The sequence below is a fragment of the Dendrobates tinctorius genome, unplaced genomic scaffold (genome assembly GCF_039654945.1).
Source record: "Dendrobates tinctorius isolate UK_male_01 unplaced genomic scaffold, ASM3965494v1 ptg000158l, whole genome shotgun sequence".
NCBI classification, from domain to species: domain Eukaryota; kingdom Metazoa; phylum Chordata; class Amphibia; order Anura; family Dendrobatidae; genus Dendrobates; species Dendrobates tinctorius.
In genome coordinates, this window is record NW_027361825.1 from 24,027,843 (window position 1) to 24,041,875 (window position 14,033).

The 14,033-nt window shown below is 43.7% G+C and overlaps 2 protein-coding genes across 5 annotated transcripts in view; one reads left to right on the forward strand and one right to left on the reverse strand.

The window, feature by feature from the left end:
* The window catches only part of BICRA (BRD4 interacting chromatin remodeling complex associated protein), a 101,828-nt gene extending 95,123 nt beyond the window's left edge, over window positions 1-6,705 (forward strand). For all 4 annotated transcript variants that reach the window (XM_073549123.1, XM_073549122.1, XM_073549125.1 and 1 more), the window contains 2 exons: window positions 2,571-2,673; window positions 3,973-6,705. In XM_073549123.1, the coding sequence (XP_073405224.1) occupies window positions 2,571-2,673; window positions 3,973-5,174 (1,305 nt within the window). In that variant the 3' untranslated portion in view covers window positions 5,175-6,705. The remainder of the gene's footprint in view (window positions 1-2,570; window positions 2,674-3,972) is intronic.
* A 118-nt stretch (window positions 6,706-6,823) lies between these two features.
* LOC141051967 (calpain-1 catalytic subunit-like) overlaps window positions 6,824-14,033 on the reverse strand; it is a 51,585-nt gene continuing 44,375 nt past the window's right edge. Inside the window, exons 10-20 of the mRNA XM_073549126.1 lie at window positions 13,800-13,954; window positions 12,932-12,943; window positions 12,308-12,516; window positions 12,179-12,221; window positions 11,195-11,315; window positions 10,588-10,652; window positions 10,383-10,451; window positions 10,213-10,291; window positions 9,329-9,445; window positions 7,626-7,684; window positions 6,824-7,006 (exon numbers count right to left, since the gene is read on the reverse strand). Of these exons, the coding sequence (XP_073405227.1) occupies window positions 6,980-7,006; window positions 7,626-7,684; window positions 9,329-9,445; window positions 10,213-10,291; window positions 10,383-10,451; window positions 10,588-10,652; window positions 11,195-11,315; window positions 12,179-12,221; window positions 12,308-12,516; window positions 12,932-12,943; window positions 13,800-13,954 (956 nt within the window). The 3' untranslated portion in view covers window positions 6,824-6,979. The remainder of the gene's footprint in view (window positions 7,007-7,625; window positions 7,685-9,328; window positions 9,446-10,212; window positions 10,292-10,382; window positions 10,452-10,587; window positions 10,653-11,194; window positions 11,316-12,178; window positions 12,222-12,307; window positions 12,517-12,931; window positions 12,944-13,799; window positions 13,955-14,033) is intronic.

Sequence of the window (14,033 nt, forward strand, 5' to 3'; positions counted from 1 at the left end):
TACTACATGCATATAGAGACATTCAGAGCTCTGATATATGCACACAGACAGAGCTTTGCTACATGAACACTATATACAGATGCACATAGACATATAGAGCTCTACTACATGCTTACAGAGACATACAGAGCTCTGATATATGCACACAGACAGAGCTTTGCTACATGAACACTATATACAGACTACATGCACATAGACATACAGAGCTCTGCTACACGCACGTATAGACATACAGAGCTCTGATCTCTGATACATGCACGTATAGACATACAGAGCGCTGATACATGCACTCATAGACAGAGCTTTGCTACATGAACACTATATGCAGATGCACATAGACATATAGAGCTCTACTACATGCATATAGAGACATACAGAGCTCTGATATATGCACACAGACAGAGCTTTGCTACATGAACACTATATGCAGATGCACATAGACATATAGAGCTCTACTACATGCTTACAGAGACATACAGAGCTCTGATATATGCACACAGACAGAGCTTTGCTACATGAACACTATATACAGACTACATGCACATAGACATACAGAGCTCTGCTACACGCACGTATAGACATACAGAGCTCTGATCTCTGATACATGCACGTATAGACATACAGAGCGCTGATACATGCACTCATAGACAGAGCTTTGCTACATGAACACTATATGCAGATGCACATAGACATATAGAGCTCTACTACATGCATATAGAGACATACAGAGCTCTGATATATGCACACAGACAGAGCTTTGCTACATGAACACTATATGCAGATGCACATAGACATATAGAGCTCTACTACATGCTTACAGAGACATACAGAGCTCTGATATATGCACACAGACAGAGCTTTGCTACATGAACACTATATGCAGATGCACATAGACATATAGAGCTCTACTACATGCTTACAGAGACATACAGAGCTCTGATATATGCACACACAGAGCTTTGCTACATGAACACTATATACAGACTACATGCACATAGACATACAGAGCTCTGCTACACGCACGTATAGACATACAGAGCTCTGATCTCTGCTACATGCACGTATAGACATACAGAGCGCTGATACATGCACTCATAGACAGAGCTTTGCTAAATGAACACTATATGCAGATGCACATAGACATAGAGCTCTGATACATGCATATAGAGACATACAGAGCTCTGCTACATGCATGTATAGACATACAGAGCTCTGATATATGCACACAGACAGTGCTTTGCTACATGAACACTATATACAGACTACATGCACATAGACATACAGAGCTCTGCTACATGCACGTATAGACATACAGAGCTCTGATAGATTCACACAGACATACAGAGCTCTGCTACATGCACACTATATACAGATGCACATAGACATACAGAGCTCTGCTACATGCACGTATAGACATACAGAGCTCTGCTACATGCACACTATATACAGATGCACATAGACATACAGAGCTCTGCTACATGCATGTAGAGACATACAGAGCTCTGCTACATGCATGTATAGACATACAGAGCTCTGCTACATGCATGTATAGACATACAGAGCTCTGCTACATGCATGTATAGACATACAGAGCTCTGCTACATGCATGTAGAGACATACAGAGCTCTGCTACATGCACGTATAGGCATACAGAGCGCTGATACATGCACGTATAGGCATACAGAGCGCTGATACATGCACACTATATACAGATGCACATAGACATACAGAGCTCTGCTACATGCACGAATAGACATACAGAGCTCTGCTACATACATGTAGAGACATACAGAGCTCTGCTACATGCATGTAGAGACATACAGAGCTCTGCTACATGCATGTATAGACATACAGAGCTCTGCTACATGCATATATAGACATACAGAGCTCTGCTACATGCATGTATAGACATACAGAGCTCTGCTACATGCATGTAGAGACATACAGAGCTCTGCTACATGCATGTAGAGACATACAGAGCTCTGCTACATGCACGTATAGGCATACAGAGCGCTGATACATGCACGTATAGGCATACACTCGCACTGTATGTTACCACATCCTACAGTTTCCTCTCCTGCTCTGCACTGATCACATAGATCAATGTCAGACAGAAGTAGACGGTGGCTCTCTCTGTGCCTGGTAAGGACACAGTGTCAGCGCTCTCCATCACAGGAAGCTGCCTGTGGACTATAAGATGCAAACTCTTTTTAACAAGAGTTTTTCCTGTTAAAAAATGTATTTTATAGTTGGAATAATCCGGTACTCTATGTATATTGATTTATGTGCCCAGCCCTTCCATAAAGGAATCTGCGTAGTTGTAGATGTATAAGGCTTTGTACCCATGATCAGGAATGAGCAGTGCTTTGGACGCTGCGTAATTATAGGTGTATAAATGTTCTTTGCGGATTGCACAGGCCATTTATCCCACAAACCCCTTTAATTCAGTGGCAAATCAGATGCTGGATCTCATGAGTCCTTGCCAGGGGGATGGTTAAATATCAACATAATACATTAAATATCTCTCGTGCTCGTAGTTTAATCTGACATTTGTGTTCTTCCTTCTGCAGAGAGTGAGTCCTTCCGCAGAAATGGTAATGATTGACAGAATGTTTATCCAGGAGGAGAAAGTGGCCTTGTCTACGGACCGGCAATTCGCGAAGGAACGACCAGGTACTTGCTGTACATGGGCTACTGTAATCCAAGGAATTGCTGTTTTCATATGCACTCTTACCACTAGGGGGCAGCATACAATGCATTACAGGGGATGTCCAGTGAAAACAAGTTGTCCCCCATCAGGATAGGTAACAATATGTCGATTGTTAAGTGTCCGACCACTGGGACCTGTGCCGTTCGGCAAGTTGGGGACATTTTTTATCTGTTAGAATGGATCAGCAGTGCTTATTGTCATCCGTCGCACCATTTATTCCCTATGGGACTGCTGAGCGCTGTCCTCAGCGGTTCCTGGCTGCCCCAAAGAGAACGAATGGATTAACAGACATCCGCTGGGTCCCAGAGGTCAGATCCCCAACAGTCAGTTATCACTGGACATCCCCTTTAACTCTTTCATGCCATAGCCATTTTCCTTTTTTCTTTTTTACAATTTTTTCCTCTTCCAAGAGCCATAACTTTTTTTTATATTTCTATCAATATGGCTTGTTTATTGCAGGACAAATAGTACTTTTGAATGACACCGTTTATTTTACCATAAAGTGTACAGGGAAATGGAAAATAAATTCCACGTGTGGTGAAATTGCAAAAAAAGCGAAATTCCACAATTGTGTTTTGGGCTTTTTATTTAACATATTCACTACATGGTAAAACTGACCTGCCATTATGATACTCCAAGTCAGTACGAGTATGCAGATACCAAACATGTATAGTTTATTTTTTTTATTTAAATGGTGAAAAAAAAACCGTCCAAAATGAGAATTAAATAATTTTTTTGCTTTTGTCGCCATTTTCCGTAGCGTTTCATTTTTCCGGATCTGGGGCTGGGTGAAGGTTTATTTTTTTGCTATATATATCAAAAATCACAATCTCCTATGAATGCATGCCACAATCTCTCAGGAGTATTGTGGTTACAGGCACGGGGGTCTTTTGTAGATAGAGCCCCTGACTGTCGGACAATCCGACACCCAGCAATCGCGTGCAAGGACGCTTATGGGCGGCCTGAATGACGCGCTTCATGCCGGCGCGTTTAAGATCCTGCTGACGACTTCACCAACAGCAGTTAAGGACACATGACAACTGATTGAGCTCGCACATGACGACTGATTTAATATCAGAGCCCGCATCAAAGTCCGGTACATGAAATATGATGTAAATATGAAGGGGTTAATGATTTACCATCTATTTTAAAGGCATTGCTCAAGATTAGAAAAAACATGAAACTGCATCACGTTTTTTTTTCATGTCATTTGCTTGGTGTTTTTTTAACTTTTTTTTTTCTGTTAAACCTCTCTTTTACAGATGAATATGTATCCTCCTCCTCCTCATCACGGCCTCAAAATCTTGTCTCCCCTGTGGCTTCCATGTCTTCTTCCCCTTGTCCTGCTCCAGCTCTGGAGATCTTGAAACCGGTTGCAGTACAGACCTCCACTCCGATACACCCTACCAAATTAGTGATCAAGCACAGTAGTGGGGGATCGCCCTCCGTGACTTGGGCCAAAGCCTCCCCCTCACTCGATGCAGACGATGACGCACTCCCTTCCCGCAGCAAACCTCCAATCAAGACGTATGAGGCGCGTAGTCGCATTGGGCTGAAACTAAAGATCAAACAAGAGGCCGGGTTAAGCAAAGTTATCCACAATACAGCTTTGGATCCCATTCATCAAAACCCGCATCCACAGCCGCCGGCTCCTCCGACAACCCCTGCCAGCACGGTTATCAAGACGATAGTAAACCCTACCCCGGCCACCACGACCACACCCATGGGACAGATGAACGGTACCCTAGACCACTCATCGCCTGCCGAAAAGAAACCCCTGGCTACTTACTGTCGGCTCCCTCTCCGCAAAACATATCGAGAGAACGTGGATGCCTTCGTGATGGGCAAACCGGCGGATAGCCGGGTGAAGGTGGAAACTCCGATGCAGTTGCCGATTGTCGCGCCGACTATTAAGCAGGAGGACGGCTCGCGGAGCGTAATTACATCCCACAAGACACAAGGAGTCTCTGACATCGAGAAGATAAAGAAAGAAGACAGCTCGGAGATGGTCTTCTTCAGCAAGGGGGATAGCAAGTCTAACAAGAACGAGGAGATGACCATGAGCGCAAAGAGAGACATCAAGGATGAAGATCCTGGCTTCTTCACACGGGTAATCAAGACTGAGCCAACGGAGAACGAGAGTGAACTGAGCTGGGAGATGCCGCTGCCCTCCGCCAAGAGGCTGAAGTCGGAGCATTTTGATGTGGATAATGCCAGCTTTTCCAGCGACAGCCCCCAAGATGACACTCTGAACGAGCACCTTCAGAGCGCCATCGACAGCATCCTCAATCTTCAGCAGCCTCAGAGTGGCGCAGGCTCCAACACCCTTCTTCGCTCGTCAGTGCAGTCCTCGTACCATCACTCCTCTTCCTCCTCTCCCTTTTCATCACCGGTCCACCGCACAGACTCATACCTTACACCCAACCACAATGGCGGCCTGGGTGCCAGGACGTTAAACAGATAACAGGTGGAATCAGAAATTATGAGCGAGCCATCAGAAGTAAATCAATTCAATGGCCGGGGAGCCAGATGTTCATGACATGGACATGACAAGAAACGCTGCAGTACCTGAACAGGAAGGGCACTCAGTTTCGGATTAAGCCTCAATTATTTTTTTTCTTTATTTGCCCGCACCATGCGGCGACTGGCTCTGTGGAGAGATTGTGCCTCGTCCCTGTCAGAAAGCATTGTATTGTAGTAACGTCTCGGAGCGAGACTTTTTTTTTTTTTTTTTTTTTTCTCCCCGAGCCGCTGCAAAAAGAAAAACCTTTAAAAGACGCATACAAAAACCGGTGATCTGTTGCCTTCAAAACGTTCATTTTTTTTTTTGTTGTTTTGTTTTTTCCTATTTCCTCCTTCCCATCTCTTATCTCATCTCAACTTGAACTGTTAATAAAAAGGAAAAAAAAATGAAAAAATTTAAATAAAACTTATGACCTTAACGAGGAGACCGACGACGGGACTTATAGGAGACGGGACTGGCTTAAAAAAAAAACAAAAGCGTATTAAAATTATTGTAATATTTCTTTAAGTTATTCAAGCATCAAGTCAGGGGATTTTTTTATGTTCTGTGTTGTATTTTTTTATTATTGTTTTCCTATGGGGAAATGGCAAATGAATGCACAGTGCACACGGACAACTAAAATGTGGAATATTCACTTTTCTTTTTTTCTTTTTTTTTTTGCCTTTTTTATTTTTTTTTCTTGAGGGGGGACGGTCAATGACTCAATTGGATATCCACTCCTTTCAGTCGGGCTTACACGTCTGCTCTGGATCGGGGGATGCAAGAGTCTCTGTCAAAAAAAAAAATTGGTAAAGGAGGATGGTTGCGTAAATGGTGATTTAATGGCCTTTGAGCCTCATTGAGATTCACACCTGCCTATGGATAACGTATCGTACTCTCAGCGTTCACTTTATACAGTGTTATTGAAAATCTGTGCAAAATTAGACCAAAATTGTGCAGATTCCTCCTTCCCGTGATACATTATTTAGCTGAATCAGCATCAATAATTGTACCAAAAATTAAACAAAATAATAAATGATGGACCAATAGCCGGAAAATAAAATGTCAATGAAAGGATCATAAGTGTTGTTCAGCATGTCCATAGGATTTATGTGCGAGAGTAATGTTAAGGAAGAGCCCCCCTCCCATCCAGATGGATGTAGTCTTGAACCCCCCCTCTGCTCCCTATATATTCTAGTAATCTATTACCAGTTTGGTATTTATTATTATTTTTATTTTATTTTTCTTTGGCAAAAGTTTCCAAACTCATTACCGCCCATCTTTCCTCCCTTCTTTACCTTCTTCATTTTTGTTTTACACCCTCCCGATCCTCTCATCTTCCTTCTCCTTCCCCTCCCAACCAAACATCACGGTCTAAATATAGTACTATAAAAGAATTTCTACTGTATTTATAATGTAGAATGAGTTTTTTAAAAGAATGATGTACATTTAGTACTTCTGTGTAAATTAAATTTGCTCCTCTTTTTAAAAACCTGTATATGATTTTTTTTTTTTTTTTTTTGGAAAAAAATCCTTTAAAAATTACAGAATTTCAAAAGCTGTTCGAAGGTGTCCGTTCCCATGTTTGTCATTTAACAGAATGGTACCAGTGAGAACTTTATTTTTTTATTGACAGGAGATATTGTAGAAGTCACAAACATAAAAACAAGGTAATGTCATCTTGGGGGGTCCAAAATCCTTTATTCGAAAAGGTCCGGTTGCCAGTGGCAAGTAGTTTCTGTGAGCACGTGATGTGGTTGGTGACCTCACTGAAGCCTCGTCATCTGCAACCACTGTGAATATAATAAGATCATATTTTTAAGTGTCATATAGAGAGAAAAAAAAAAACATTTCAGCCATGTTGGATTTTTTTTCTTTCTGCCCTTAATAAACAATGGCTGCATCATTGGGTGAAAAAGAAATTCAACACGACCGATTGTCTGAGAATACATCCGCAAACGACTGTTCACCTGCTCATTTGTTTGCCAATTTTTGTTGTGTATATTCTTGTAAATATTAGGAAATTATAAGCAGAATATTAGCTGCTGTTATCGGCAGCCTGTACTTAACTGACACTTTAAGGGGGCAGGGATTAGATATAGGGTTACCCAAGAAGAGTATTTCTTTAATAAACAGACCCAACGTCCTGACACAAGTAGCAATTTTTCTTATTACACACAGACATATCACTTGCATAAAGCAGAGGGTAATTATTTGGAGGCGGAAACTCAATGCAACATATATCAAGCACCTTATGGGCGGGAACATAAATATTAAGCTCCACCTCTGCTTACCACAGGAACACTCCCCCAAAAAACTCAGTTTTATGCACAGTTCCAATTTGTTGGCAGAAGTAGTAGGTCATAATACATCAGGGGGTGGAAACTCTGGTAAATTACTTCTCAATCTTACCTGCCGTTCCACAAGAGTAACAACGCCATCTTTGTTCTGATCCAACTTCCGGCATTGATCTGGAATAGAATGTCACATACATCATTTACTCGCTGGATACTTAGTATGTAAAAAAACAATTGTGTGTATAATAGAGAAGAGGTAAAATGGAGCCAGCCTTAGAGACCCTAATTGTTTTCAGACCCCACACCCTGAAGGTGAGTTTCCCTGGATATGTTGAGCACTTATAGAAATGCAATTTTCAGGATTGTGAAGGATGGCACTGGAGAGATCACACAGAATCCAACCGCTGCCACCACATGTGACGAACCGAAACCTCACCACCCTCTGATGTCACTATTACGTCAGCGAGAACATGTGGTACAGTCTCACTGGCACTAATGTGACTTTCCGACAAGCACCCCCTGTCCACAAAGGTCCAGGGAGGCATGGGGAGTGAGATGATGCAGCCCACGCAGTCACTGACAAGGTACCACAATTGCTCCCAACCCAGACAGGTCTCTTTTTTCTAGCACCAGTCAAACAGCGCTGCCAGGGTCCCTTTTACTAGCACCAGTCAAACAGCGCTGCCAGCCCTGTAGGACTGCCCCAAGTTCCTCGTTAAATATAAGCCCAATCCGTTAACAGGATTATATATGGCCAGAAACCAGCCCCGGTAGCATGGAAAGTTAAAATGAGAAATTGAATTGTTGATAGAGATAAACGAGCAGCCCAAGTTAAATTATATATTTAATCACCTTAAGGGCACACTAGACAATACACTACACGATGATTACACATATGCAATGGTCAGATATGCAAATACAGATACTGGTAGGACAAAAGATATAAGCAGAATATATGTTGATTACTGGGTGTTAGATCATGGGGTATGAGCTGCCAGCTATCTCTTTGGTTCCTTCTCAGCACATTACTTGACATGGTCCTCACTTCCAACGTGGACCACATGTATCACAGAGAGAGGGACCACATGGCCGCACACTAGCCTTTATCCCCTTTGGGTCACTCCAATACTGTCCCCTTGCCTCTACAGCTGCAAACTCCAAAAATTCTGAAAGATCAGAATGCCTTTCTGGACATTCCTAGGGTGGCAGTTATGGCACCAACTAATTGAGCCAAGCCTCGGCTATGTGATAAGACCAAACACAGCTTTGCTATCTGGTTTTTACAGGCTGTTCTATGTATTCTCATACACCTGGGTGCTAGAATGGGTCGAGACTCAGCCGGGCACTTGCCATGTTCTGGGGATCTTTGAAATATACACAATGTACGGCCAGGACTTATAGAATCTCTATAGCTTCTTAGGAAATCATAGCTGACTCAAAATGTGAGATCTGCCCTTTGAGGCTTGACCCCTGCTGAGCTAGCTGCACACTGAAGGGGGTTTTATAACCCTATGCCACAGGATATAAACAATTGGCAAGAAATATCTCCAATATTCTTCATAGGGATCCAAATGAGAAAGTGGGGACAGAGGAGAAAATGGTCCAATAGGGACTGGGCTATAGGCATGTACATCTTAAGGGATCAAAGGGCAAAAATTGCATGTGGTTTACAGCAATTTGCTGCAGTTTCGCAGCTGCAGCTCCCTCAGCTGTCAGACCAGATAATCGAACAGCCCGCAGCTATTTTATAAACTGTTGTCTTCATAACACAACCCCTTTAAGCAAAAAGGCAGCAAAAAATATTGGATTTTCACTTACCAAAAACATCCACAAGGTGTGCTAGGCAGGAAAGGAAGCTGTCAAAATCCACCCGCCTCAGATCATTGCCATATTTAATACACAGCAGCTCCACAAGTTTATTATTCAGCTGAAAACCTGAAGGAAGAGAGAGAGGACATTCACCTGTAATCTACAATTTTATAGTCTAGGCTATTCCCATATTGCTCCCACCTTCTTAAATGACCGCATACACATAAGAGCAAAGTAAGTCTGCCTGTCACCCTGACATTGTGTGGGAAGAGAGAAGGATCGGGCATGCTGAGTTTCAGACTCCATCCTTTTGTCTTCTGGGGATATAATCTGCTACAAGATGTGTCTTCCAAATAGAAAACTGCACCTATTCACACATTGCATCTAATCCCTACCACATCAGTAGAGCTGAGCTGTAATACCAGACACATCCTGTGGACAGGTGTGGCGCTGTTTCTAAAAGCACCCATTTCTAATATTGCACACAATATTCAGTGAAGGGGAGAGTGAAGGTGTATGTACTGCATTGTAACCCGTTTTGTATATGCAGATCAATGTCGTTCTTGCAAATATGTTGCGCACATGAGGACATATGCATAAGGGAAAGCGCTTGAGTGATGGAATATGATTGCCTGACGTTCCCTGCTGGTCTCCTCTCCTACTCTTGCAGTAATGCTGCCAACCATCTCATCACTGCTGTAAATTCAGATCGAAGAGAAGGCAATCTAGGTGATCCAGCCAGCGAAACAGAGGAGCAGCAGGGGATCGCCAGGTGAACATGTGCTATTATTTTTAAAGCCCAGTTAGCCATCTAGAACATACAAGAAGGGTGGAGACCTCCTTAAAAGCACATAATTCCCACATTTTAGGAAATGCAAATAATAATCTCTTACCAGCAGCTTCCAGTGCCAGGCGCAACTCCTGGACGTCCATTGTACCGGATCGGTCACAGTCGTACTTTGTAAATATATGCTGGAACAGAAAACGCAGGTGTCCTCAGCTGAGGTCGATCTTTTCTGCGCACGCTCGTTTACACATCCACTGAGAACGATCAGACATTTACCTCCCATTCTTTTATTTTGCTCCAGAGATACCTAAATTCTTCTGCCTGCAGCTTCCCATTCCCGCTGTGCTGCGGTTCTTGTGTTAAGGAGATTTATGTATGTTGTGGAACTACAAGACACAGCGCGGATCCTGTTTAGGGAACACCAGATGGTGCAAAATGTCTAGAATTGTTCATAGGGGAAGCTGCGTTAATGTAAGGATACGTCTGCGATTTTCACCAGTTGGGTGCAAGTGTCAATGGAAAATCCGTCAGTTTTAAGATGCGAATCTAGAAGAAGAAAAAAAAAAAAGAACAGGTAAGAACCCTACGTGGGAGATGTGTAAAAATAAAGCAGAAGTATGAATGCAGCTCTGGAGTATAATAAAGACTAAAACTTCAGGATCAGTACAATTGGTAATGTCTAGTATTTATAGAATTACAACTAGGGTGGGATCCATCACTTTTCTTCTATCCCCAAGAAATACATGAGTATTTTTAATGCTGCTCTTCCTGTAAAGGTGAAAATAATACATACTGAGTTCTGCACACTCCATTCAGAAGAATAAATAGTCGCAGAAATGTTATGCAGTAAATCTGCCTCATGTAAACTCGCATCCAAAATGAACAGATCCCGATTTTGGATCGATCACTGGTCTCCTGCCCTGATCTGAACAGCCCCGTCTATGCCTGCTGCCTGTGAGGCTATTGAGTTCGGATCAGGAGATCCGCTGCCGATCTGGACATCGCGCGCCATTCTCGGACCGTGAATGTCGCATGTGTGAAGCCGGCCTAAGTATACACAGCCCTGGTATTCGGATTTCCCAGCTTACGTTTGGAAGTGGTCTGCACCATGATGCTCTGCAACTCCTCAGGGCTGATTTCCTGGTCATGTCCGGACAGGCGGGTGAAATGTCTTTTGAAATCATCGCTGCTCATCCGAAGCGCACCCTCCTGCAGGAGAGGCCATATTACATGTGTAATGTTAGGAGACAGATGTGCTTTGTACCAGGACATTCCTTATTTAGAAATACTACTAGCCTGGGTATGGGGACACAGAGGTAGCGGTCACAAGCCGGCCACCATAGCTATGGGAGTCCAGAGGTAGTGGGCACAAGCCGGCCACCATAGCTATGGGAGTCCAGAGGTAGTGGGCACAAGCCGGCCACCATAGCTATGGGAGTCCAGAAGTAGCAGTCACAAGCCGGCCACCATAGCTATGGGAGTCCAGAGGTAGTGGGCACAAGCCGGCCACCATAGCTATGGGAGTCCAGAGGTAGTGGGCACAAGCCGGCCACCATAGCTATGGGAGTCCAGAAGTAGCAGTCACAAGCCGGCCACCATAGCTATGGGAGTCCAGAGGTAGTGGGCACAAGCCGGCCACCATAGCTATGGGAGTCCAGAGGTAGTGGGCACAAGCCGGCCACCATAGCTATGGGAGTCCAGAAGTAGCAGTCACAAGCCGGCCACCATAGCTATGGGAGTCCAGAGGTAGTGGGCACAAGCCGGCCACCATAGCTATGGGAGTCCAGAGGTAGTGGGCACAAGCCGGCCACCATAGCTATGGGAGTCCAGAAGTAGCAGTCACAAGCCGGCCACCATAGCTATGGGAGTCCAGAGGTAGCAGTCACAAGACAGCCTCAACTCTTGAGCACCCATAGCTCCCAATGATACATAAGGGAACTACAGCACTATATAACGGTGACATGAAGACGCAATGACATATTAATGGGAGCAAGAACCTTCCAATGGACCTATGTGATCTGGGCCCTTTCACCACCTGTGCTACATCTACAATGCCCCAAGGGACAACGTACCTGAAACACTTTTACTTCAGCTATGACTTTGCAGTCAATCTCCCTGTAGAGAAACAAATTGGCACATTAATATAACCAAGAGAGTCAGTACATGGATGAGGGTGGAAGGGGTATTAGGGGCTTTCTCACTTGAGTGTGTGTTGTGTCTCAGTGAAGACCCTCACGTTGAAGGACGACTCCTCTTGAGGCATGTAGGTGGTAGGAATGATCAGATATTGTCCTGGGGTCAGCTCGTAACGTCCGGTAATATCACGCTTGGCTATATAGGGTGTGAGGGCCATAGGGATGAGGCTGGAGATGACTTCGGCTCTCTGGGACACCAGGCTCAGGTCACTGAACTAAACGTAACCAAGTAATTGGTGTCAGATAATGCAGTGTCAAGAATCGCAACAGCAGGGTGCCTATGGCATATAGACTAAACATGTTGTACAGGACTAGGAAATCGTGGATGCTTTCCTCTTCCAGAATTGATCCCCGCCTGTCTATGGTTGCCTCTGATCAGCTCCATTAATGAAATGGGTCTGAACCGCAATACCGCACATAACCTGGAGACAGGTGTGGTGCTGTTGTATGAAGAAAGTGGCCACAGCAGAACCCAGAGAGCATTGAGACTGGTAAATTTGAGAATAAATTGTACAAAAGGAGTAACAAGTGAGGAGAGGGGACATCAGACATTGCAAACACAGACTGTATATATCCTGGTACAGGAGATCTGAAGAGTCAGGCAGCAAAGGGAGGTACTTTAATATTCACCTGTTCTGGCACCTGCAAAATAATAATAATAATTAGTTCTGTATATTAGGTGACACAGAGGTTACTACAAATGCATTGATTTGAATGGATGATGTGCAATGCTTCACTTCACCTGAGGTGGAGCTATAGGGAAATTTAACACCAGGTTTCATTTCATTTTGGCCTATTGCTGGCTTCTCAGCAGCGGTGATAACATTATCAGCACCACTCACCCCCAATGCAGTGTACAAGCCCTTTTGAGGGGATTGTTCATTGGATTTTTTAAATTAAACATGTTTTATCATATACCACTCGTCCGTATTCAACGCAAGTGTGACACCGGCTTTTCACTGATTCTGGAACAGATTTTCTTTTTCTTCCATGCTGCTCCCTTCCAAAGTTATGCCCCCTTGTGATAATGGTGCAAATTTTCCAACAACTAACTGGGCGTGTACCATAGAACATGTCTGTGGGCGTGGTTGTGTTTTGATTGGCCAGCATCAGAGGAGAAAAAGTAAATGTCTGTAGTACACACACAGTTGATTAAAGGGAAAATTTGCACCATTATTGGGGGGACATAAGTTTGGAACGGAGGGTCACAGAAGAAAAAGAGAAACTGTTTCAGAATCAGTAAAACCATGGTAATTTGAGGAGGTATTCAGTTTAAATTAAAAATTCTAGTGAAAGATCCCCTTTAAAGAGGTTTATTGGATCATAATGGCATATTCTCAGGGTGGATATTCAGTTCTTTTGCAGGGAACTCTGCATTGCAGTAATAGGGGGAAAACTTTATGCTCCTTCCACTTCACACCATAGTGATGTATGTAACAATGGTAAATGCAAAAAAAATGTGACATCTCTACCAGTACGACTGTCTACAACACTGCACCTTGTAAATTTCAAAACCGATAACCAAGAAGTCTCTCCCGACCGCCCTCGCCTTCCGTCTGTCTTTCTGAAGAAGAGAGGCCAGCAAGGTGCAGGCATTCTTCTCATCATCTCCTTCCACCGTTATCAGGAACTGAGGATTGGTCCAGAAGGTGCCTGTATAGGAATAAGACGGGTGTAAGGACTGCTACTCACTCATTCACCCAGAGATAAGGACTGCAGGTTCCACTCGCCG